The sequence below is a fragment of the Rhinatrema bivittatum genome, chromosome 9, assembly GCF_901001135.1.
Source record: "Rhinatrema bivittatum chromosome 9, aRhiBiv1.1, whole genome shotgun sequence".
In the NCBI taxonomy this organism is placed as follows: Eukaryota; Metazoa; Chordata; class Amphibia; order Gymnophiona; family Rhinatrematidae; genus Rhinatrema; species Rhinatrema bivittatum.
The window spans coordinates 26,093,967-26,118,873 of NC_042623.1; the positions used below are offsets into that span (position 1 = coordinate 26,093,967).

Sequence of the window (24,907 nt, forward strand, 5' to 3'; positions counted from 1 at the left end):
GATGTAAAAGTACAGTTTGTATCCACGGGAACCCCCCTGACCCACAATAATGGATGTAAAGCAGAATTATGACATTCCCCATACAACTCACCCTACAAAAAAGATATTCTGGTTTTGGTGACATCTCAGTAACAGTAACTCAAACTCCTTCTACTTCCAGGCTCAATAGCCCTACTTATGAAAAGACAGCAGTTTACCACCAATGCATGTCCTCTTGAGAAAACACAACAAATAAGACCGATATCGGTAACAGACACAGAACCGACCTAACATACTCCCAGGATCTGTAGTAATGCACATAAACTAATCTGCACTCAGTTACACCTGTATTATGGAATACACTCAAACAGGAGCAACCCTATCTATGAAAAGGCAACACTACAAATATTAAATCAGGTCCTAAAAACAAATACACCTCTTATTAGGAAAACAGAACTAGCAAGCAGCTATAGATCCCCACACAGAAATAATTGTAAAACTATACTAATAAGCAGAATAAATGTTTCAAAACAGCTATGAACAGAACAACATCCAACAATTAAAAACTCATAAAAACTATTAAACATTCTCCAAACACCAATAAAATATTTCAAAAAAGCAGACATCACACAATTAAAATGGCAGTCAAGAAAAGTAAACTTAAAAAGCCACTTTTACTTACCCCCTCCAGCAGCTGTCCTACTCCCCTTCCCTGCAGGCCATGGCACACACCAGAAGCAGCAGTAGAAGCTAAGCTCTATACTTATGGTCCTCTTCCTTAGTGCCCATGTCTCTCACACACACACACACCATACCAGTCATGCCCCCATGACCAGTTTCTGTCTCTCACACACCAGTCATCTCCCAAACAGTCTTTGGAACACACACACACCAGTCACCTTCCTGAACAGTTTCTCTCATGCCATACACACACACACAGGCTTCCCACTCCCGTGTTCTACTTACATATATAGGCTTCTCACTCTCATAATCACTTTCTCTGTCTCTCTCTCACACACACACTCACCAGTCTCTCACTCCCATGTTCTCTTTCAGATATACAGGCTTCTTCCTCCCAAGATGTGTCTCACACACACCCAGGTTTCTCACTCCCATGCTCACTCTTCACATGCACAGGCTTCTCATTCCCATAATCACTTTATTTCTCTCTCTCTCTCTCACACACACACCAGTCACCTGATCTCTCTCATGCATATACACACACACACAGGCTTCCCACTCCCATGTTCTCTTTCAGATATACAGGCTTCTCCCTCCTATGCTGTGTCTCACACACACAGGTTTCTCACTCCCATGCTCACTTCTCTTCACATGCACAGGCTTCTCATTCCCATAATCACTTTCTCTCTGTTACACACACACCAGTCTCTCTCATTTCCATGCTCACTCTCCACGTGCACAGGCTTCTCATTCCCTGAATCACATTCTCTCACATTCACACACACCAGTCTTTATCTCTCACACACACCGTCACCTTACCAAGCAGTCTCTCTCTCTCATGCATGCACACTCACCCAGGTTTCTCACTCCCATGCTTTCTTTCACCCCCACAACACCAGGCTTCTTATGCCCATGCTTTCTCACATACCCAGACTTCTCACTTCCATGCTTTTTCTCTCTCACACACACACATCAGTCACCTCCCTGACTAATATCTCACACTCTCACATACACATCAGTCATCTCCCTGAGCAATCACTTTCATTGTCTCTCACATACACACACACACACACATGAGCTCTCTGACCAGTCAATCACACATGCTGGCTGCCTGCTTCTCTCTCTTTCTCTCGCTCACTTCCTCTCCCCCCGAGCACAAACGGTAGCTGCACCACCTCCTCCTCCAGCCCCCGCAGGCCAAGAAAGAAGAATCCCATCGGCCGCGGGAGGCTCACGTTGCTGTCTCCTTTACCTATTATCAGCTGCTTTGATTGCTCGGGAGCCGATGCTGCTGTCGCCGCTGCTATTTTGTCATGCGGCACAGCTCTTTCTCCTTCCTGTGCACCGCGATTCACTTCCTGTTCCGGGTCAGAGGGAGGGAAGAAGAAAAGGCCAGCCACGGATGCCACAGCTTTTTTTTTTTTTTTTTGCACCGCTGCCGTTCCCGCTGGGCTTGAACGTGCTGATAGCCCAGCGGCAACGGCAGCAGGGAAGGAAGAGCAGCGGGAGAGACCGGGAGCGCGCGACACACCTGCCGGTGCTTGGCGGCGCCGCGGACCGGCAAAAAACTCCCACGGCCCGGTCCCGGTCCGCGGACCGGTGGTTGGGGACCCCTGCCTTAGAGCACTCACTTTAGATTCAGAATAACTAACCAATAATTCACAGTCCGATACACCCAAAATAACTTTCTTTTTTACCACATCTACTTGTAATAATTTCCTCACAATCACAAACACCTCACGGGGCCCATTTTCTGCTTTTGTAATAGCACTCGCATGATACAACAGCATTGGGGCTCCAAGGTTAAAAGCCAAACATCAGTGAGCATGGGGAGGCCAGATTTTTTAAAACTGTCTCACTAGTGGAGAGGAAGTGACGTCAGCCCTTGCAGATGGCCGCCTGAATCTTTAGCTCTGCATGGCAGCAATATAAAAGTAAATTAATAAGCAGACAAATCCCCTCTGGAGCTTAATTTGGACCTGAAAAAGCTGGGTAAACGATGGCGACACAGCGGCGAACAGTCGATCTGGCCGACTTCTCTTATCCTGGCAATGCTGCACAAACTAAACTAGCCACCCCGGATGGAGAGGAAGCGAGCGCACTGGCAAATCGAGTGGCTCCCGAGGTTCGGATTCTGGCGGGGAGCTTGGCCCAACGCGCAAAGAATTCTTATCCTGGTTTAAAGACATTAAAATGGATATAGCAGCCGTTAAAAAAGAAATATACGATATGGTCAGGGACTTATGCAAAGAGGTGGAAGACATAGGGGATCGTGTACATGAGCTGGAGCAGGCCACTGAAGACCAGGCCACTGCAAAGACGCAGCAATCTAAGGAGGTACAGCTATTAAAACAAACAACTGAGGACTTGTCTTCTAAAATAGAAGATATAGAAAACAGAAACAGAAGAAATAACCTTTGTTTTAGAGGAGTGCCAGAAGAGGGAGATACCAATTATGTTAATCTGGCTCAGGATATATGCAAGACTATAATGAATTTTGACTCATCTGAACCCTTTGACAAAGTGATCACAACTGACAGAGCTCAACGATCTCTGGGGAGGCCCAGAAACAACCAACCTAGGGATATAATAGCCTGCCTACACAATTATCCGGTGAAGGAATCAGTAATGCAAAAAGCAAGAACCATGGGAAATATATCTTGGAAGGGTGCAAAAATACAAGTCTACAACGATCTCTCAGCTATAACACTGCAGCGGCGTAAGGCCATGAAATATATTACAGATTCACTGAGGGCCGAAAAAATCAGATACAAATGGCTCTATCCATTTGGACTTTCTTTTAATATCAGTGGCCATTCTTGTACTGCGAGGTCCCCGGAGACAGCGGAGAAATTTCTCAGACAAGGCATTGAAGTAAAACCGAATAAGGAATCGGAACAGCCTATATCGCAAAAGGAAGCTACAGGCTGGCAAAGGGCCAGTAAAGGCAGTAAAAGGCTGAGAAGAAATTCAGGAAGCGACTCCTCTGTGCTGGACATCAATACCTGAGACCAACGGGAGACTATGTGGCATTTCTATTTTATTTTTGAGAACCCTTATTTTGGGGGTAGTTGGCTTTCGGGGCCATATATATAGGGTCCTATGATCCAAAATACGTTTTGCACTTAACTACAGTTATTATCATACCGATATGGACTTCATTGTGTACTAAGAGAAACCCTTTTACATAAGATTTGACTAGCTCTTGGGGGGGGGGGGGAGAATTTGAGTTGCATACTGATATACCACTTTATATGAATAGCACTGTGTAGCCGAGCGGGGGGGGGGGGGGGCGTCATTCCTCTTCGATATGGTGAGGCAGAAGCCCTCACTAATGCCTGTGTTTTGGGGGGGGGGGGGGGGGAGGGAAGGGAAGGTATTTAGGGGAAAATGGTAATGTGAAATGAAAGTTTGTCTATGTAACACATGGAACATGTATGGCTGAATGTTGGATAATAGGATTCATGGGGTACTTTTCAGTCTATATTTCCAATGGCTGAGACAACTATAGCATTCCTCAATGTTAAAGGTCTCAACATACCTCATAAGCGGCAGCTATCATTTAATAAGGCTAAAGCGCTTTGAGCTTCCTTTTTTTTTTTTATACAAGAAACACACTTACTTAGGAAAGATGAACATTTACTTCGGGACAAGAATTATCCACAGATATTTTTAGCCTCGAATTTAGAGGAAAAGAAAAAAGGAGGAGCGGGTATTATGTTTTCCAAGGATCTAAGAGTTGAAGTTATGGCCTGTAAAAGGGACAAAAGAGGGCGCTATCTAGCTAGGGTGGTTCAATCGGACACGGTACTAGTGACATTAATTAACATCTATGCCTCCAATGTCAATCAGGGAGACCTTTTTGTACAACTCGAGCACTCATTAAGTGATTTTATACAAGGGCAGGTCTTGTTGGGTGGGGATTTTAATTTGACTATGAATCCCCATATAGACAATAGTAATATTGTAAGGGATGGCTTAAAAACGCATAGAATATACTTAAAGGCTCTTATGGATACCTGGGGCCTGCAAGATACATGGCGTTTTAAGCATCCCAATAAGAAAGATTTTACTTTCTACTCCAGGGTACACAGGACTTTTTCCCAGATTGATGTATGGTTAGGTAGTAAATTATGGATGCAAAGCTGTGAGTGTAAATATAGACTCCTTTACTTGGACAGACCCATGCTCCTATACTGGGGTCTTATTGTCTACAAATGGAGAAACAAGGGATAAAATACTGGAGATTGAATAACACGTTGCTTTCAGATAAGATAATAAGCAAGGCTATTCAGGAATATTTTTGTCTGAACGATAATGGGGCAGTCTCGTCCAGTACTTTATGGGACTGCTTTAAACCAGTTATACGGGGGAAGTTGATATCACGAGCAACGACACATAAAAAACAATTACAGCAAGTGTGAGAGGCACTAATGCGGGATATAGGTCAATTGGAACAGACACATAAAATGTATGGGGGGTGCAAAACCCTTTGTGAGTTGGATAAAAAAATGCAACAGCTCCAAGCTCTCCTTTATGGAGATATTCAATATCAATTAGACAAAACCAAACAGCTCTATTTTGCGGAGGGAAAGTGCTGACTTGCCAATTGAAGTGTCAGATTTCGCAGAGTCTTGTTCTAAAGATTAAAGATGCGAAACGGACATATGTAATGGATAATGCAGTTTTAGAAGGAGTTGTACTCTAATGATCACCCCATCTTCGTTATAGATATTGATAAGTATTTGATGGGGATTTCGCTGCCTGTTTTATCAGAAGAGCAGCCGCTGTAATTAGATAGGTTGGTGTCCCAGGGGGAGATATTTAATGCCATATCTTCTCTTAAACCTAACAAAGCCCCAGGGATGGATGGATTTTCTGGATCTTTTTATAAGAAGTACAGTGATTTACTCATACCCTACTTGCAAAGAGTATATAATGATTTGTTAATCAATCCTGCTCTACTGCCTTCAATGGACTTGGCAGGAATCACTGCGCTGTCAAAGCCTGGCAAGGATAAATCTCTTTGTAGCTCTTACAGCTCCCGGATTTACGCGCGCAGGGCACTTGCGCGCCGGCGTGCCTATTTTGCATAGGCCGCCGGCGCGTGCAAAGCCCCGGGACTTACGTGCGTCCCGGGGCTTTGTGCGCGCCGGCAGCCTATGCAAAAGGGGCGGGAGGGGGCGTGTCCGGAGTTAGGGGGCTGTCGGGAGGCGTGGCGATGGTTCGGGGGCGGGCCGAGAGGGTGGTCCCAAGTCCCCCGGCACTGCGGCCAGTGCCGGGGGATGCGAGGCGGCGCGTGCAAGTTACGCCTGCTTCAGGTTAGGGTTAGGGTCTTGGAGGGAATGGAGACAGGCTGCGCGGCACGCGCAGGCTGCCGATTTTGCGCAGCCTTGCGTGCGCCGACCCCGGATTTTATAAGATACGCGTGGCTACGCGCATATCTTAAAGATCTACTTCTATGTGTGGCTAGGCAGGAAGTTGCAGCACACTGGGAGAAAGAACATCCTCCAGCTGAAACCGCGTTTCTGAAACGAATCTGGGCAGCACACTACTGGCTCTATTTAACTGCGATCCAGAGAGCTGCCGAAGCGTTCCACGCTCAAATCTGGGAACCTTTTCTAAGAAGGTATCAAAAATTATAGTGTCCCCCAAGTCCTAAAGAAAGAGTCCTAAAGAGTGAGAAGTGACTTTAGGATCTCTTAACAATAATGCTAAAGACTATTCAACTTTCTTGTTGGTAATTTGCTGCACTGTTTATTAAAGAACAAGGAGGTGAAGTAATAGCTGACCGGAGGGTCTATGGAAATAGGTACTATGTTGATGGTTGTATATATGATGGCGACATTTCGTTCTGTCTTGTTTATATGTATGGTGCCTGGGGGGGGATTTTTATGCATGTTACACCTTTCATTTCTTGGCAGCCATTTCAATGAAGATTACATTCAGGTACCAGAGGGCTCACAATCTATTGTACCTGAATGACTTGCCCAGGCTCACACGGAGCGGCAGTGGGATTTGAACCGTGGCTTACCTCGGTTGCAGCCCACTACTCTAACTACTGGGCTACACCTCCACTCTGGTATTACACCACTTGGTTAATAAGACATAGAAGGGTGTTGGGCCAAGTACTGGCCTTGTAAGAAGAAAAGATGACAATGACAAGCCTGAAATGGCCTGTCAGTGGATGGAGGTACTTTTAACAGATTGTGGGACAGACATAGAGGGCCAAGATGTACCATAAAAGATAAGATGGAGGAGGGGGGAGTTGTTTGGTTGCAAATGGAAATCTCTATGCTTATCTTCCCAAAGTGGAAGAATCTCAACTGGGCAGGGTGAATGGACAGACTTGGTCTTTATCTGCCATCATCTACTGTGTTACTACATTAACTGGAACCTAACAAGGTCTAGCACACGACAACTGTTATAGCAACAGCTCGCCCCTGCCATTCCCGTCCGTCACGCAGGGGGAAGGAGGGCCGCTGAATTTCCAGGCACCTACAGGTCACTAAGGGAGAAAACTCTGATGATGCTGAGAAGTGCAAAACGGGAAAACCACCGGTGGCCCAGCCAAACCAGCAACACCGGGTCCATCCAGCTCCTTGAGAATAGCCGGGATGAGGGGCGAGAGCTCATCTCTTCTAAACAGGCGAACCACCTTAGGGTCATCGCCATCCGTCTCTTGCGTCCCCTTGCCAGCACCCAGCGGGACTGGCCCCTCATCCTCGTGTCCCTCAGCCCCTCCTGGGGCCCCTGAGGACACCTCCCCCTCCTCTTCCGAGGAGGTAGACTCCGTGTCTGAGTCCTGCGGCTCTTCCCGCGGCCGCCGCTTTTCTTTCGGAGGGTATTTCTGAGACCTTTCACGCGCCATCCTCTTCCGGGGCTGCGAAGACCCCTCCGCGCCCCCGGAATCCTACAACCTTCCTGCTTCTTCCGGGAACCTTTGTATTGCATGAGCTCGCGCAAAATTAACGAAAAATCCGCCGAGAACGAGGCCTCCGAATCTGAGGAGGCCTCCTCCATACTCTGGTCCCCTGTAGAACCCAGCCCCCCCGGGGGGCCCCCCCCGGGGGCTCAATGTTGCGGCGAAAACGGGGGAAGTTGACCGCCATTACTGACGGCCCTCCTCGTGGCAGCCCTGACTGACTCTAAAATGGCCGCCGTTCCCGCGCTCAGCGGGAACAGGGCAGCCACACTCACTTCGACCTGTGCGGCGCGCGGCGGCGATCGCGCCCCCCGAGGCCGACCTCCCCAACCACCGAGGGTCCCTCACCCCCGGAGACGCAATCGGTACCAACGCCGTCGCGCGAAACCCGTGCGCGCGCCGAGCCACACGCGCGGCAGACCGTCCCTCGCGGCATCCCCCGGCCCCGACGGTGCCCTTCGGCGGGAAGAAGGCAACAATTAAAAAACAAAAGTAATCGCCCCCTTCCCACTAAGCCCCCGAGCGAGACCGAGGCAGAACGAGCGAGGGAACAGAGACAAAACGGCGCCGCAGAAAAAAACAAAGTCCCGGCTGTGTTTGGTTTTTTTTTACAAGGTGTGCCGCTGTCCCGGGTCCTGATCTTCTGCTCCCGGCGGGGGTGAGTGAACCGGGCTCCCCGGTGTCACCCCCGACGCTGCTGCCTACCTTGGCCGGGTCCTCAACCCCTCGCAGCGGCCTCAACCAGGGGGGGATGGTCCTCTCAGAACCTTCCCCACCCCCCTGGGAGACAGGCACCAGGGAGACTTTTCTTCTTTCTTCTGAAAATTCTTGTACCTTTTTCTTTTCCTTTTTTTTTTTTTTTTTTTTTTTTTAAACAATCCCTGAATAACTAAGGACAAAAACCCCCACCCAGGGATCCCAGAGACTGTGGGTGGACCTGCCCCATCTGCTGGAGACAGAGAAAGACTGAGGGGCTGTGGGTGGCACCTTACTATATGTAGGGAGCCCGACAAGTTTTACTCTGTCTCCACCTGCTGGTGCGGAGTCACAACCCAGGTGTCTGGACTGATCCGGGTACGTACAGGGAAAGGTGTTATATAAAAGCTGCCACAGATTATGCAGCAGAATATAATCATACACCTAGTCCAAAGTCTCTTGATTCAAATTTGAAAAATGCAAGCACTGGATGAACTCTTCTGTACATCTGTTCTGACTTCCTCCGACTCAGGAGACTGTTTCTTCAAAACACTGGTGTCAGGATTGTCACACTTCCTGCGTTGGAAAAGGGATTTCCATGTTATAACCGCCAGGCCAGTGTATTTTAAGGTGACTGGCGCCCAGCTTTGCTGTACACGGTCGGATTGGGTCAGTTTCTCATGAGATTTAGCTCATGTGACTCATTAAGTCTGGACTAGGCGCAGGATTACATTCTGATGTACGTATAATAATCTCTGGCACCTTTACAGGACACCTTACGTAGAAAGTCTGATTTCCCTTTATTAGGCCGGTGTGGTTGATCGGCACTTTCTTTTGACGGCTTTGCAATCCTTTCCCTGGCACCCCTGCGTAACTCGGTGCCGCGGCGGGGGGCAGGGCTCGAAACGAAAGCCCAAAACCCATTCCCACTTCCTCCCGCCAACCCCCAAAGCAAAGGGTCTTGGCCAGGAAAAGACTTCTGTGCCTTGAGCTGCTGGGGGTTCGAGAGGTTTGGATGCCCCGGGAAATATCCTGCTTGTCCGGACGCCGCACTCTTATTTCACCAGCGAGGTCACCAAATCAGCTTCACCCATGGAGGGATTTCCATGCCCAAAGCCCTAGAAAGCAGAGGACGGGAAAACCGCTCGGCCTTGATGGCCAAAGGTCAGGGAACGGGTCCGCAAAGAGATAACGTCCTCTAGAGCCAGTGCAAACCTGGGGCGCTTTATCTTCCTTTTGGCTCGGCTGCGTTTTTACAGCCCTGAACAGGGAGAGGGCTGAAGGCGTGTGCCCCGCACCAACAGCGTCATGCAGAGAAGGGCAGCGTTGCCGTACAGTGCGCCCGCCGTGCACTGCACTGCCAGGACCCTGACGCCGGGCCCCAATTCCCCAAGCTTGCTTTCCCTACACAATCAGAAAAAAAAAAAAAAAAAGCAAAAGCAAAAGCCTTAGCGAGCCGGGGCCCAGAGTGCTGATAACGTGGGTGAAACCCGCACATCCTCGGCAAGGACATTTCTGTCTGCTCCTTAAAGGATAAACGAGGAGATTCCCCCCTCAGTCGCTCTTACAGACTTACAGGGCAATATGCAAAGGGAGCCGAGTGCTGCCTCAGCCTTAGGGACCAAGTCGGGCAAAACTTCAAGGCCCGATTTACTGAGGCTTTTCTTCCATTCTGTGTCTACGGGAGGAATCCTCAGTTTAACGAGGTCCTGAGGTGCCTCAATTTACTTACTCTACTAGGTCAGGTGCCCAGTGCTGGAAATCAGTGCAGAGCGCCTCACTCTGCACTGATTTCCACCCACCCAGGCCCCCTTCAGATCTCAGATGGACAAAGTTAGACATCTAAACTCTTTCAAAGTGGAACCTCTTGCTGCCCTTCAGCTCCTCGTGCCTCCCTCACCTGCCCTTCAGCTCCCTGCCTCCCTCACCTGCTCCCTCTCATGCGTTCCCACCCTATGGATCCCCTTCACCGGCTCACTGGGCCGCCCTGTCCCTCATGCCTGGGGCTCACCAGGGTGAAGAAGGTGCAGAGGACGGTGACGGAGCTGAAGCTGGCGATGTAGACGTGCATTTCCCGGTGCTCCGTCTCGGTGAACAGCGGGTTCTGGCACTGAATGCCACACCCCTCCACATCCTCGTACCAACTCTTGGGGTTATCTGTACGCACCAGCGGCGCCTCGCACCGGCCCGAGCTGTTAAACTTGATGTTCTGCACTTCATTCTAGGACACAAGAAGAAGCCATGCACAAAATAAACATAAAAAAACAGAGTTCTTAGAGGGCCCCCAGGGTAGTTTGTGTTCTCAGCCTGGCTCAGGTTTCAGCTCCTTGGGGGCGGCATTCTGCTAACCAGGCATGACCCTGGAATCCAAGGGCTGCTCCAATGGCGACACCTAGTGGCCTCTTACAGAGCAGCACTAGAAAATTTCAAGGTGAGCTGCACCTTGTGCTCTCTACTAAAGAAGGGCACCACAGGATGTCCCTGCTCTAGAGCCAGGAATGTGGGAAATCTGGAGATAGTGCCTGCTGGATTTCTGACATGAGATGGGCTGAACAGAGACAGGGCTTTAAGCCAGTCGGAGCTGTCTGTAACACTACTCCAGTAATTTTCTTTTTCTTTTTTTAACCAACAATGCAGATATTGCAGGTGAGCATTTTCAAACTTTGCAGGCTGGCTGTGACCATTCCACGATGCATGAGATCAGCAGGGGGGTGGCCTGCGCATTTTGAAAATGTCTGGTCACGGCGCCAGCATTGCAGGGGCAGTAAAGCATCCTGTGCAGTGGCAGGATTGCAATGCGGCGCTTCCACCTACAGGCCAATGGCATGGGGATTTATCCCTCCCTCCCCAGGAGGCAGCTCCCCTCCCCGCCTCCCTCCATGGCAAGATGCTCTGGGAAATAGTTTCTGAGAATTTAAGACTTGGATAGAGGAATATATAATGGGAAAAGTCAGAGAGGAACACGAGGGAAATCTAAGAGAAGAGAGAGTGTCAGAAAGAGGTGAGCAATCCAAGAGACAGAGGGAGCGCCAACGAGATGTTGAGGACCTGAGAGAAGGGAGAAAGTATACGGCAAGGTGGAGATTGTCAGAGAAGCAGTGGACCTAAGAGAAAAAAAAAAGGAAAGTTCATAGAGAGGCTGCAGACCTGAGAAGAGAGTCACGGGAGGAGGGGAAGTCACAGTGAGGCAGGAGACCCAAGAGTGCGGGAGAGTCACAGAGAGGTGCATGACCCAAGAAAGAGTTCCCGGGGTGCTTTCTCCTCACCAGGCAGCCTTCTGGAAATCGGTCGGTGGTACACTTCAGGAAGTCAGGCCAACCCCTCTCCCGCTCCACAATGGCACACGGACCCCTCGTAGCCTGGCATAGCCCCTGGCCGGGCAGCTCCACCCTGTCATTCTCACACTTGGGCATGTAGACGGCACAGAGCAGGGGCTGGATGACATCCCAGCAGCGAGGGGCGTTCCGCAGGCCTAGCCAAGAAAAAGGAAAAGAGATCCCAGAGAACCCGTGAGTCGCTCCTGAAAACAGGCTCCCCACAGTCAGAGCACAGCACCGGCAGACAAACCTTCCAAGTCTTTCCCTCCCTTTTCATTCATAATTTTTCTCTCTTCCCCAGAACTGTCCAGGCAAATCAGTCCAGCGGATGCATAGGTCTCCCTTCAGCATGGTTCCTCCACAAAAGCTGGAGCACATCCCCTGCATGATTTCTAAAAAGTTCTGTGTGCGATATCAGCTTTCAAGTTATTCAAAACAGAGAAAAATCACTGCACCCACCATAAAATAATATTACTTGCAATTTCAGATCACAAAGTGCTGTTTTCACTAGCTGAGCACAGTAACGGGCAGATTTTAAATGCCTGGCGCGCGTAAATTCCGGCCTTTACGCACAAGAATGGGCCTTACGTGCGCCGGGCGAATTTTCCAAGAGGCCCGGCCATGCACATGAAGGCTGGAACGCGCTCAAGTGCCGGGCCTCTCGGAAGGGGCGGGCCGGGACAGCACCATTGCTCGCTGTCCCAGAGTCTCGCTGTCCCGGCGCAACCAACTTCGGCTCGGGAGCTGAAGTAAGTTGCTGAAGAAAGGGAAAAAAAAAAACCCTCTTGGATTTAGGGGGTGGGGAGGAGAGGGGAAGGGTAGGGAAGGTGAGGTGAGGTGAGGGGGTAGGAACTGAGGAAGGCTGGGATGTGTTGCTGCGCAGGAATTTCCTAAGTCCTCCCCCTCTTGTGCACCACCGCCCGCATGTGGATTATAAAATCCGGCGCAGCCCCTGGATTTTATAACATGGACACGCGCGCGCACCTTTTAAAATCTACCCCCCTAAATGTGGTGCCAGAGCTGTACCCAGGCAATTTAGCACCTATGACCAAGTAAAAAAAGAGAGCCCTTATCCTATGCACCAGAGGTGCTTGGAGGTTGTCAATTGTTTTTTAACTTAAAATATAGCGCTATTATTTATAATCTGTAAGTGAACATACGGGTGATCCTGACTCCAAAAGTGTGCCCCTTAGGTCTGTTTGACAGTGACCCTTAACTTCTACCCAAATGATTATTTATTTATTCTTTCATTCAATTTGATATATTGCTTATAAAAAATCTGTAAGCGGTGTACAACAATTATAAAATCTACAACCTATTCCAACATATTTATTTATTTTACTTATTTATAAAATGTATTAATCACTTTCCAATTTTATGGTAAAAATTTCCAAAGCAATGTAAAATCATACAAACAATATACATCCATTAAAAAAATAAAATAGCACATCATGTTACTAGCCCTCTACAACAACCATAAAAGTGCCCTACCAATTCAGACCTCATCTCTAGACCCCTTAAGCTTAAAGAGCATTCCCAGGTTTAATTCGGACGCTCTGAATATTCCAAATTAATATTCTAATATAAAAATGTTAAGCAATAGGGGTTGAAAAAGGAGTGTGTGCCTTTAAATCATAATGAATTGAAAGATTTTTGATTATATTAAACTAATTAGGGTCTAGATTTCATTGACAACAAAACTCCCTCCAGTACCAGGCACACTGTGATGCACCATAAAACCCTGACAAACACACACTCTGAACCTTTTTAGCCATCTGCCATACTATAACAGCACTAACACTCAAGTCTCACACAAACAATCTTACCCATGAAAGAGCAGCACTGCAAATATTACTACAGGCCCTAGAACACCAATGCTCCTCCTGGAAAAACAGAACAAGCTATAGATCCTTACCAGACACTACATGCCAGCAGAATCCCTCACACAAGCAAAACACATGCTGACCCTTACCTAATATAGAATAAAGGACCACAAATTAGAAGCAGAAATGTGCACATAAAAACTAAAATGGAAACTGCAAGAAGCCAGACACCTTCAGCAGTGCAACACAGGAGAAACAGAAACAGAAATAGAAATGAGAAACATACAAAGATATAAGAAATGCACATTCCCAAAGCTAACATATTCCTCTCTATAAAAACTGAAAATAAAATGTTTTACTTTCTACCTTTGTTGCAGATATTATCTGCAGATATTATCTACAACAAAGGTTTTATATTCTACCTTTATTGCAGATATTATCAACTGTTCTCTGTCCTCAGGAATTATATCTGACCCCCTCAAGCAAGCCACAGTCAAACCTTTACTCAAAAAGCCCAATCTTGACCCTAATGATCTCTCAAATTTCCAACCCATCTCTAACCTTCCATTTCTATCCAAAGTACTTGAAAAAGTAGTCAACACTCAGCTACCTGACCACCTTGAAAAACATAACATCCTCTTCCCTTCTCAATTCGGCTTCCGAAAACTTTACAACACTGAAACTCTCCTACTCTCCCCCACCGACACCATTCTAAAAGGTTTCGACAAAGGTCACTCATACATACTGGCACTACTTGACATTTCCTCCGCCTTCAACACGGTAAACCATAACATACTCCTAACCCATCTCAATGAAATTGGTATATCTGGTACTCCCCTCCAGTGGTTCAAATCGTATCTCACCAATAGACTTTACAAAATCAAAATCGATGACCATGAATCTAAACCTAAACACCTCCACAGAGGCGTACCCCAAGGATCCTCACTGTCCTCCACCCTCTTCAATATATATCTACTTCCCCTCTGCCAACTCCTCTCCGACCTTGACCTTGCCTACTTCATCTATGCGGATGACGTTCAAATACTCATCCCAATTACTGACTCTTTAGCCACCACCCTTAAAACCTGGGAAAATGCACTATCATCGATCAATAGCCTCCTCACCTGCCTAAACCTTGCCCTCAACTCCTCCAAAACTGAGCTACTTGTAATCTCTCCGCCACATCACCCTATAAGCACCCTCCCACAAAACATCACTTTCTCACAGCATGCACGAGACCTAGGCGTCATTATTGATAATCGTCTCAACCTCCAAAGATTCATAAGCTCAACAATGAAAGAGTGCTACTTTAAACTCAACACCTTAAAAAAACTCAGACCTCTCCTCCACCTCAGAGATTTCCGTATAGTACTGCAATCCATTATTCTATCCAAAATAGACTATTGTAATTCCCTCCTACTTGGTCTACCCAAAGCCACTATTAAACCCCTTCAAATGCTCCAAAACGCCGCTGCTCATATACTCACTAACTCACGCAAAATTGACCACATCACCCCTATACTCAAAGATCTGCATTGGCTCCCCATCTACCACTGCATTACCTACAAAACACTCACTATCATACATAAATCTCTTCACAACCAGAACATGCACTGGCTGAATGACTCGATTCATTTCTGCACCTCTAACAGACCTACCAGATCCTCATATAAAGGCACCCTTCACACTCTCTCTCCGAAACATTCCCACCTCAACTCCTCAAAAGAGCATGCCATTTCCATTGCAGGCCCTCACGCCTGGAATTCCATGTCACCTGAACTCAGACTGGAGCAACGCGCACAGAAATTTAAAAAAAAAACTTAAAACATGGCTAATTAAACAAGCCTACCCTTAACCTCTGCGTATCTTAGTCTTGCCATGGCTAACCCCCCGCCAACATAGTTGCCCTCCCCTTTATTTTTCCCCCAGAGTCTGAATCCTTCTTCCCATAGATCTTGAAACTCCCCCCCTTAGATCCTGATTCGCCCCCCCCAGAACTTGAATTGTTATTATCGTTTTAATATTATACTGCTTTCGTTATCGTGTAATATTACTGCTTTCGTTCTTATATATTGTTATGCCTCTCCCCCTAGACATTGAAATGTTATTATCGTTTAATATTATACTGCTTTCGTGCTTATATATTGTTATGCCAGTTTCTTTCTCATCTCCCTGTTTTGATCACGCCCTTGTTTTATGTAACTTTTGTTTTTCTGTTTTCCATTTGTTACCCTCTGTTTCAATGTAAACCGGCATGGTGTCCCTACGAATGTCGGTAAAGAAAAAACCTTAAATAAATAAATAAATAAATAAATAAATAGTCAGTTTATTTGATACTGGTCTCTCTTTAGATCTTCTCCTAAGTTCTTTTCAAGGATCACCTTTCCATTTTCCATTTCTTCTCTTTCCTTCTGTTTTCTTCCCTTCCTTTCCTACATCTGTCTGTGACTAATTGTTTCATCTTTTTCTCCATTTCTCTTTTCTCTGTCCACTCATAGCTAAATTTTATCCCCCTTCTTCTTTCTAATCCTCCAGTTCTCAGTCTCCTCCTTTCCAACTCTCATCTATCTACCAGCTTCCTATTTATTTATTTATTTATTTAAAACTTTTATATACCGACGTTCAAATGGATATCACATCTGTTTACATATTAACAGGGATAACAATTAACAACAGTAGGAGGAAAATAATAGTTACATCTAACAGGGGAATTCAAAAGGAACGGGATAGCGAGGAAGATAAGAGCAGAGTTTAGTGAGAATTAAAATTAAAGTTAATAGAGAAAGCAACTATATTACATTACAGCCACATTATAATGTGGTACAGTAGTAGTGTATTGTGTAACATTATCTGAAGGTATATTACATTATATTACATTGCAATTACAGACTTTATTACAGAGCTAAGTTGTCCAGGGATGCTACGATTAGGTAAATGTCTGTTTGAACAGCCAGGTTTTCAACTTTTTTTTGAAGGTTGCTGTGCACTGCTCTAGACGTAAGTCGGGAGGCATCGAGTTCCATAGAGAAGGTCCTGCTATGGAAAAGGCTCTTTCTCGGGTGGAGGCGAGCTGTGAGAGTTTGTAAGAAGGAGTTGACAAAGTTCCTAAATAGGCAGATCTGGTTGGTCTCTTGGGGGAGTGATATTGGAGTGAACCATTTAGCCAAATCATCTCTTTATTGTGTAGGGTTTTATGGATAATTGTTAGGCATTTATGTTGGATTCTGGCAGGGATTGGAAGCCAGTGAAGTTCTTTGAGAATTGGGGTTATGTGGTCCGATCTGCGTGTGTTTGTGAGGATTCTAGCTGCTGCATTTTGTAGCATCTGCAGCGGTTTAATTGTGGTTGAAGGTAGACCCAAGAGTAAGGCATTACAATAGTCTAACTTTGTGAATATGGTGGCTTGGAGGACTGTTCGGAAGTCACTAAAGTGAAGGAGGGGTCTTAGTTTCTTCAGTATGTGAAGTTTAAAGAAGCAGTCCCTTGTTATGTTAGATATGTGTTTTTGGAGATTGAGGTGGTTATCCAGGGTGACCCCTAGATCTCTGACATGAAGTGAAGAGGGTTTGGAGGGGATAGGGAGGATGGGGATGTTTTCCCAGCTTCCTATTCATGCTTTCCCAGCTTCCTATTCCTGCTCTATTTTTCACCCACTCCTTAGTCCCCCATTTCCAACCTCAGTACTTACAGCTCCTCAATCTTCTACCTTCCTCTGCCTCCCATCCCTTCACCAGCCCCAGGTCCTTCCCTTGTCACTCATTTCCTCCCTGGCCTCTTGCTTCTGTCTCTTGAGCCCTGCTGGGCCTCCTATTACCTCTTTCACTGCCTCTCTCACAGCATCCAACTCTCTTTCCACTGCCTCTCACACTTGCTCTAGCACTCCAGGTCAATCACACTCTCACTTATACCTTTCCCAGGCCACCTAATACACCCCAACTCCTACTCACCCAAATGCAGAGTCCTTACTGTCTTCCCAAAATCCCTGCTCAGTCTGAGTCCCTACTATCTGCATCTACAAGCCCCTGCTCTGTTCCCCCACTCTCTCTCAGATTCCCTGCCCTTCTGAATTCGCAAGTCCCTTCAATCCCTAGTCCCCATTCTTCCCTCATCTTCCCCACTCTCACTCCTTAGTCTCCATTCTCCCACCCCAGCCCCCCCTTTTTCCCCTGCTCTCCTAACCCCAGTCCCCATTCTCTCTTGCTCTCTTTGTTTTCACCTGCTCTCCCTCTAATCCCCAAGTGACAGTCCCCATTCTTCCCCTGTTCTGCCCCCACAGTCCCCTTTTATCCCTTTTTTTTTTAACCTTATCTCCCCCCCCCCACAAGTCCCCATGTCCTTTTTGTCTTGTGGGCTCCTCCTGCTGCAGGAGGATGGCCCTGTTTCTTCTTCCGATCCACACTTTGGTTTGAACTGCAGGGCTCTGCTCTAATCTAAGGAGTCCCATGTGGTTCAAACAACAGCTGTTGGAACTGCACGGTCAAACTGCTGAACTTTGAATCCTGCAGGGATCCATAGAGACAAAGTTCCAGATTCAACTAGGGGCTTGGAAGGGATGCCAGCTTGCGGACAAGGATAGGGATGGCATGCACATGCTTAATCTTGTACCCCCGCGGTGAGCCAGTGGCACCCTTGAGCCGTGTGTACCCATGGCTACATTGGCCATAGGCTAGCTACAGCTCTGTGTGGTGCCATAATTCTGAATAGCTGGCCAAGCTGCAGATTTACCTGATTCGGTGGCCTTGGCGGAGCTTTTCGAGCAAGCCTTATGGGTCCCGGTAGCGCATGAAGACCCAGAGGTTGGGAAATCCTGAATGAAGGGATTTGTCTTGGAGTAAACTGCTCATTGTACCCACAACCAGTGCAAAGCAAAGCACTAATCAAAACACAGCAATCACAGCCCACGAAATCCCACCCAGCGGCACCCCATGTGAGTCTCTGCAGGAACCTCTAGAAGCCACTTCCACCTCTCAGAAGAACTCCAGATCCCATTCCAAACAGAATCTAAAGCTTAAAATTAGACTGCGTGTGTCAGCCAGCATGAAAAAAAAGGGTGCTGCAGTCTACTGGCTTCTCCTACAGGTTATAATCTTTTTGCAGGCTCAAAATGTGTCAACACATGTTCCAGCCATGCAATTTCGGTGCGTACATTCCTGGCTTTGCACTCGCTCTGCAGGGCCCAGGACCTTAAGGAGGTGCCTGCGCTGAAATCTCCCCCATCCTTAGCTCCCTTTCCCTACACACTGCAGCTGGAGCCGTGCCTGCTACAGAAGAGCACGTGCCAGAAGATGCCCTTGTAAAGAATCTCTCCCCCTGTTCACGTTCTGCTTTGAAAAACAAGTGCCAAAAAGACCACCTCCATGTTTAAAAGCAGTTCCCCGTCAATTCTCCTCTACTCCTGCAAGCAGTCAGGTAAGGAACACATCACAAATACCCTCTAGATGGAATGGGAGCTAACTGATCTGTGCCGTGTGCACGTGGGCGATGTCATGTTGTGTCACTTACGACATCGTAATCAATCAGGCTACAGTGAGCGAGGCAGAAGTTGCGACCCTTGCCTTAAGCATGGCCAGAGGTGAATTGTAGTGAGCTGCTTAAAAACTTTTAGTTAACAAAAAAACAAAAAAAAAAACGCTTCTCTTTTCATCGCCAGAAGACGACTTTTGTTTTTCTTTCCTCTATATACTTTTAGGAGCATCCTCTTCACAAAGTCGAAATATGGACTTTTCAATGCTTCCAGAGGACTGGAGATGGGCGGATGTGGCTCCTGTTCATAAACGTGGAAGTAAGGAGGAGGCTGGGAACTACAGGCCGGTTAATCTGACCTCTGTGGTGAGAAAACTAATGGAATCGCTGCTAAAACAGAGGCGAGTGCAATTTTTTGGAATCCAATGGATTGCAAGGTCCGTGGCATGCGGGTTTACCAGAGGTAAAACTTGTCAGACGAATCCGATCAATTTCTTTGATTGGGTCACCAGAGAGTTGGATTAAGGTAGAGCACCAGACGTGGTGTACTTGGATTTCAGCAAGGCCTTTGACACGGTTTCGCACAGAAGACTTATAAATAAATTGTGCACCCTTGGTATGGATCCTAGACTGACCAACTGGGTTGGAAACTGGCTGAGTGGGAGGCGACAAAGCGTAGGGATAAATGGAGCTTTCTCTGAGGAGGGGGGTGTTAGTAGCAGTGTGCCTCAGGGATCGGTCCTTGGGCTGGTTCTTTTCAACATTTTTGAGAGCAAGACAATGGAAGAATCATTGGGAAAGGTTTGTCTTTTTTTCCCCCATGATACCAAAATCTGTAACAGGGTGGAGAGCCAGGAAGATGTGGAAAACATGAGGAGGGATCTAGCAAAGCTTGAGGAATGATCTAGAGACTGGCAGCTAAGATTTAATGCTAAAAAATGCAGAGTAATGCATTTAGGATGCAAAAACCCAAAAGAGGGGTACTGTATGGGAGGAGAACTTCTTATAAGTCGACCAAGAATATGAATACTGATTTTGTGAACCGTTGTGATCTTCTTTTGGAACGACGGGATATAAAACGCCTACATAAATAAAAAAATAAATAAGAGCATGTTCTGGGGGTGACTGTATCGGATGATCTTAAGGTGGCCATACAGGTCGACGATAAAAGCCAGAAAGATGCTTGGCTGCATAGGGAGAGGAATGGTCAGCAGAAAAAAAGAGAGATCATATTGCCCTTTTATAGGTCCCAGGTGAGACCTCACTTGGAATACTGTGTACAAGTCTGCAGGCAGCACCTTGAAAAGGACATAAACAGGATGGAGTCGGTCCAGAGGGAGGCTACTAAAATGGCCAGTGATCTTCATTCTAAAGCACATGGGGACAGACAAAAATCTAGACATGTACACCCTAGAGAGGAATGAAGGAGGACTATGTTAAAAGGCATTCAAGTATAAATACACAGGAGAGGGGCTTCTTTTGCTCTGTAATGAGAGGTCCTGGGATGGGGATGAAAGGGGCAAATCAGGATAAAGGAAACATTTCTTTACACAGGAAGGGTGACAGGCGCATTGGACATCCTCCCTGTACAAGGGCAGTACCGGAATTCAGGAGAGCACGGGGCAGGCACAGGGGATATGGCAGCCGGGGGAGTGGCTGGGCAGACTGCATGGACCGTAGGGTCTTTTTTTTTTTATTACAGCCGTTTATATTCCGCCTAATTTCCCGAGCATCTGTTCTAGGCGGACGACGTGTCTTTCTCCGTTGACGTGATCCCTGTGTGTCTACTTTGCATGAGCCGTTCGCCCTGGCTGAAAACAAGCCTGTCCTTTTGGGAAGCCCCTGGAACATGCATCATTTCCCTCCCCAGCCTAAAGACGCCCACCGGAACGCCTCCTTTGAATGTGGATAAAAGTGCAACCTGCAGTGGGAACCGAGCGTGCTCTCAGCCACGTCCGAGGAGCCTTCGGAAGCTGCACTCTTTAAGGTTAAGATAAACTTCTCCTCCTCCTGCACGGTCCCCACGAAGATCTGGGCCCCTGCCATGCGGCTTCCTCTCCTCATTCCCATTGGAGCTCACATTCCACAACCAGAGGAGTAACTGAACTGCGGGAGGAGCCATAATTAGACTGGATCTGAACATCCAGTGGTAAATAGTTTGCTGACTTGTTAGGGGAGTGGATTGGGATAGGCAGAGAAGCAGAGGCTTTAACAGGAATTACTAAACATGCATTACAACTTGCTGTCGAGTAGCTCTTAGACAACAACACCCAGAGGGTACAGATTCCCCTTAAGGAGAGAGGTGGAAACACGCACTTGCCTTCAGACCCAGATCGCAAGATCACCGGAACACACCAGAACCAGGAGATTCGTTTTACATTTCATCATTTACCTATATAGGGGAACAACAAATCTCTTCTCCAAAAAGCTTATAGTCAGAAATAAAGGCCCTGATTCTCCAAGGCTTTCTTCCATTCTGTGTGCATGAAGGGGTGAAAGATTGTGGCAAATCAAACCGCAAAGTTACTTATCGAAGGTCAGAGGGAGCATCAACAGGCAAGTAGAGTTTGAACCCAGCTCAATACTCCCCCTCTTGCCGTCCTCCAAACATTTTGCTCATTGAGACAGAGCAAAAGAAAGCTTTTGGAAAATGGGACCGTCCCATGCCCTGCTGGGCTTTCAAGGTCCCTGTCTTAACTACGAAGCTAGCAGTACCAGTGAGGATAGGCACAGTGCAGAAAGAAAAATAATAATAATAATTGGGGGCATGCTCCCTCCCCGCCTGCGGGTACTGCTGGATAGGCTTCTTTCCCCTCGCATCTTTGGCCAAACTGCTGCCGGAGGATGTTCAGCCCGGGCCGGCTCTCCGCGTGCAGGGCAGGCACTTACCCGACCAGAGGAGCAGCTTCTCGTGGGCGTCCTCCTGGGAGCCCGAGTCCTCGGCCAGCAGGGTGGAGGTGAGGCTGTAGGGCAGAGAGGAGCCCAGGCAGACGTTGTAGCGCAGGGGCTCGCAGGCAGAGGTTCGCCGGCAGCGATCCAGGTAGGAGGTGTCGTTGAGCTGCTGAGCTCGGCCCGGGGGCGAGAGCCCAACGAGCAGCAGAGCCCAGAGCTTGCCAACAAAGGACCTTCCCCGGGAAGACATCTTGAAAACTGCACGGACCTAGGCAAGAAATCCGGGAGAGAGGGGGGGGGGGGGCGACTGGGCCCCCCACCGCCTCTAGGCAGCCAAAATCAAAAGCGTAAAAAAAAAAAAAAAAAAAGGAAGGATCAGGCGGGGGAATCCGGCATCCTCCGAAAGGCGAGGAAAAGTTTTCCAAGCAACTTCTCAGAGGAGGCTTGGCTCCCCCGGCCCTCTGCAGCTTTCGCACAAAAGTTTCTCCTCCCCCTCCCCCCCCGGAGCCATCGCGGCGCGGATCAGGCTGCGGCGGACCCGGTACCGGCCCCGGCGACGGGGGCCGCCCCGCGATCTCACAGCCTGGCGCCCCGGTTCTGGCCAGAGCGCGCCTCCATCCCTCGCCCCCCTCCCCTCCCGCCTCAAGAAGCTCGTGGCAAAGGTGGGGTGGGGGGGGGGGGGGAGCTGGCGAGGAGGAGGCTGTAACGCGATCGCTCCGCTCTCCTCGCAGCTCTGCCTCGTTCTTTGTTCTGCCCCCCATCCCTCCTCTCGGGCAGGGAGGGAGCTCTTGCTCTTTGGGCAAGAAAGGGTCACTGGGTTTGCTTTTTTTTTTTGTTTTTTTGCAAGGGGGGGGGTGCGACTTTCGGCTGAAAAACCAAACATCGAAGTTTTCCCGACAAGTCTGGAACTGGCGGGAAATGGGTGGTGCAACGAGAGAATTCCTCCTCACCCACGCGTGTGCCACCCCGGATTTCACGCGCCCTTTAAAACGGCTGTAGAAAACAAAACAGATTCTCCTCTCCCTTGATTCACTTTTTTTTTTCCCACGCCTTCCCCTGCGTCTCCTTTCTGAAAGTAGAATAAAAAGCCCTCCAGGCCCATCTATTCCGTCCCTGCTGCAATACCATAGATCTTACTTGACCTCTGGTTTCCACTGCCAGCCCTTTGTTGCTTATTTTGCCAGCCCTGGGAGGTTGCTCCCAGCCCTTCTTGCACCCCTCCAGCATGGTATTGTCATCTCTTCTTCTAAAACTTATTTACCATGAATAAATGTTTCTTTCTCGTGCATTATTTACACTGTTGAGGTATTTGAATGCCTCTCATCTCTTTTCTTTCAAGTCTCACTTCATAGAAAGATGAGGGCAGAAGAAAAGACCATCTAGTCTGCCCATCCATCCAATTTATCCCTTAGAATTCATATCACTCCCTCAGAGATCCACTATGTTTATTCAATGTTTTCTTTAATTCAGATACCATTTTTACCTCCACCACTCCACTGGGAGGCCATTTCATGTATCCTCTGCCCTCTCTGTAAGGAAATATTTCCTAAAATTATTCTTGAGTCAACCCTCTTTCATCCTTATCCCATGACCCCTCCTCTTTCCAGAGACTCCTTTCCATTAAAAAAGGCTCACCTCCTGTACATGGAAACCTTGGAGATATTTAAATGTCTCTATATCTCGTCTTTCCTCTAAATGTATACATGTTTAAATCTTTAATTCTATCCTCTTATGCTTTAGAACAAATATTATTGACCATTTTAGTAGCCTCTGGACCGACTCCATCCTGTTTATATCCTTTTGAAGGTGCGGTCTCCAGAATTGTACACAGTATTCCAAGTGAGGTCACTCCAGGGACCTATACAAGGGTAATATCAGCTCCCTTTTTCTGCTGACCATTCCTCTCCCTCTGCAGCCAAGCATCATTCTAGCTTTTGCCATTTGCTTATCCAACTGTTTGGCCACCTTAAGATCATCTGATACAGTCACCCCCAGAACCTGCTCTTCCTTTTTGCTTAGAAGAATTTTGTTTGCAATACTGTACCTCTCCCTTGGGTTTTTGCATCTTAAATGCATTATTCTGCATTTTTTAGCATTCAGTCTTAGCTGCCAGACCCTGGCCTAGACCATTCTTCAAGCATTGCTAGATCCCTCCTCATACTTTCCACACCTTCCTGGCTGTCCACCCTGTTGCAGATTTTGATATCATTGGCAAAACGACAACATTTACCATTTTGGCAGCCTTCTTCTGGACCCTGTCTGGACATGTAGTAACAACAGCTGGACACATTACTCCAGATAAGCCCTCGTTGTGGCTGAGGGCCCGACTGGGCTGGTGAGTCCCCCACAGGGGCAGTCCAGGACTACAGGACGAATGCAGACTAAGTTAGGGAATCTTCAGCCTATACCAGCCACCTTCCCTGCAGGTTGAGCCCTTGGGTTCTGGCAGCCAGCAGGGTTTAGTGGCTGGAATTGAAGGTATTGCCGGACTGGAACCAAAGCTAGGACTGGAACAGAGTGCAGGTAAGGCTGGAACCAAGCCTGGAACTCTGGAACAGGATGCAGGTAAGAGTGGAACAGCCTAAGACAGGACAATACAGGGCAAGAAAAGGACAATATGGAACATAAAGCCCAAATGCAGCAGTACAGGAAGGCCCTGAAGGGCACAACAGAGAGAGGCCTAGAGAGGCCACAGGATAAGCAAAACCGGGATGGCCAGAGGTTGGGATTAGGCCAAGGTAAGCCGCAAAGAAAGGAAGAAGCCAGAAGGCCCTAAGGCCACAAAGCAAGGCCGAATGGTCACGAGATGAGACAAGACTAGAAAAAAGAAGGCCTGAGAGGCCACAGGGCAAAGCAAGAACAGAGGCCTGAGAAGGCCACGAGACAAGGCCAGAAAGCAGTCCAAGGCAGGACAGGGCCAAGCAGGGAGCTGAGTAGACTCGATGAGTAGGCATTGAGGCAAGGGATAGACAAGTTGAAGAAAGGCTGGAGCCTGGGTGTGGTGCAGGCAGGAGGGAGGAACTTGGCCAGTCTGTGGAGTCTGCTCACTGGGGTCCCCTAGTGGAGAGGAAGCTGCACTGCAGCCAGAGCTATAACAACCCTCACTTGATAATATCCTGGTGAAGAAAGTC

The 24,907-nt window shown here is 47.9% G+C and overlaps 1 protein-coding gene across 2 annotated transcripts in view; it reads right to left on the reverse strand.

Moving 5' to 3' along the window:
• Positions 1 to 22,482, reverse strand: part of SMO (smoothened, frizzled class receptor) — a 52,226-nt gene extending 29,744 nt beyond the window's left edge. The window contains exons 1-3 of one of the 2 annotated variants that reach the window (XM_029615447.1): positions 21,774 to 22,482; positions 11,548 to 11,753; positions 10,293 to 10,502 (exon numbers count right to left, since the gene is read on the reverse strand). In XM_029615447.1, coding sequence (XP_029471307.1) covers positions 10,293 to 10,502; positions 11,548 to 11,753; positions 21,774 to 22,026 — 669 coding nt within the window. In that variant the 5' untranslated portion in view covers positions 22,027 to 22,482. Of the gene's footprint in view, positions 1 to 10,292; positions 10,503 to 11,547; positions 11,754 to 18,146; positions 18,984 to 21,773 lie in introns of those variants that run through there. The other variant, XM_029615448.1, reaches the window with a different exon arrangement.
• Positions 22,483 to 24,907: the final 2,425 nt, after the last annotated feature.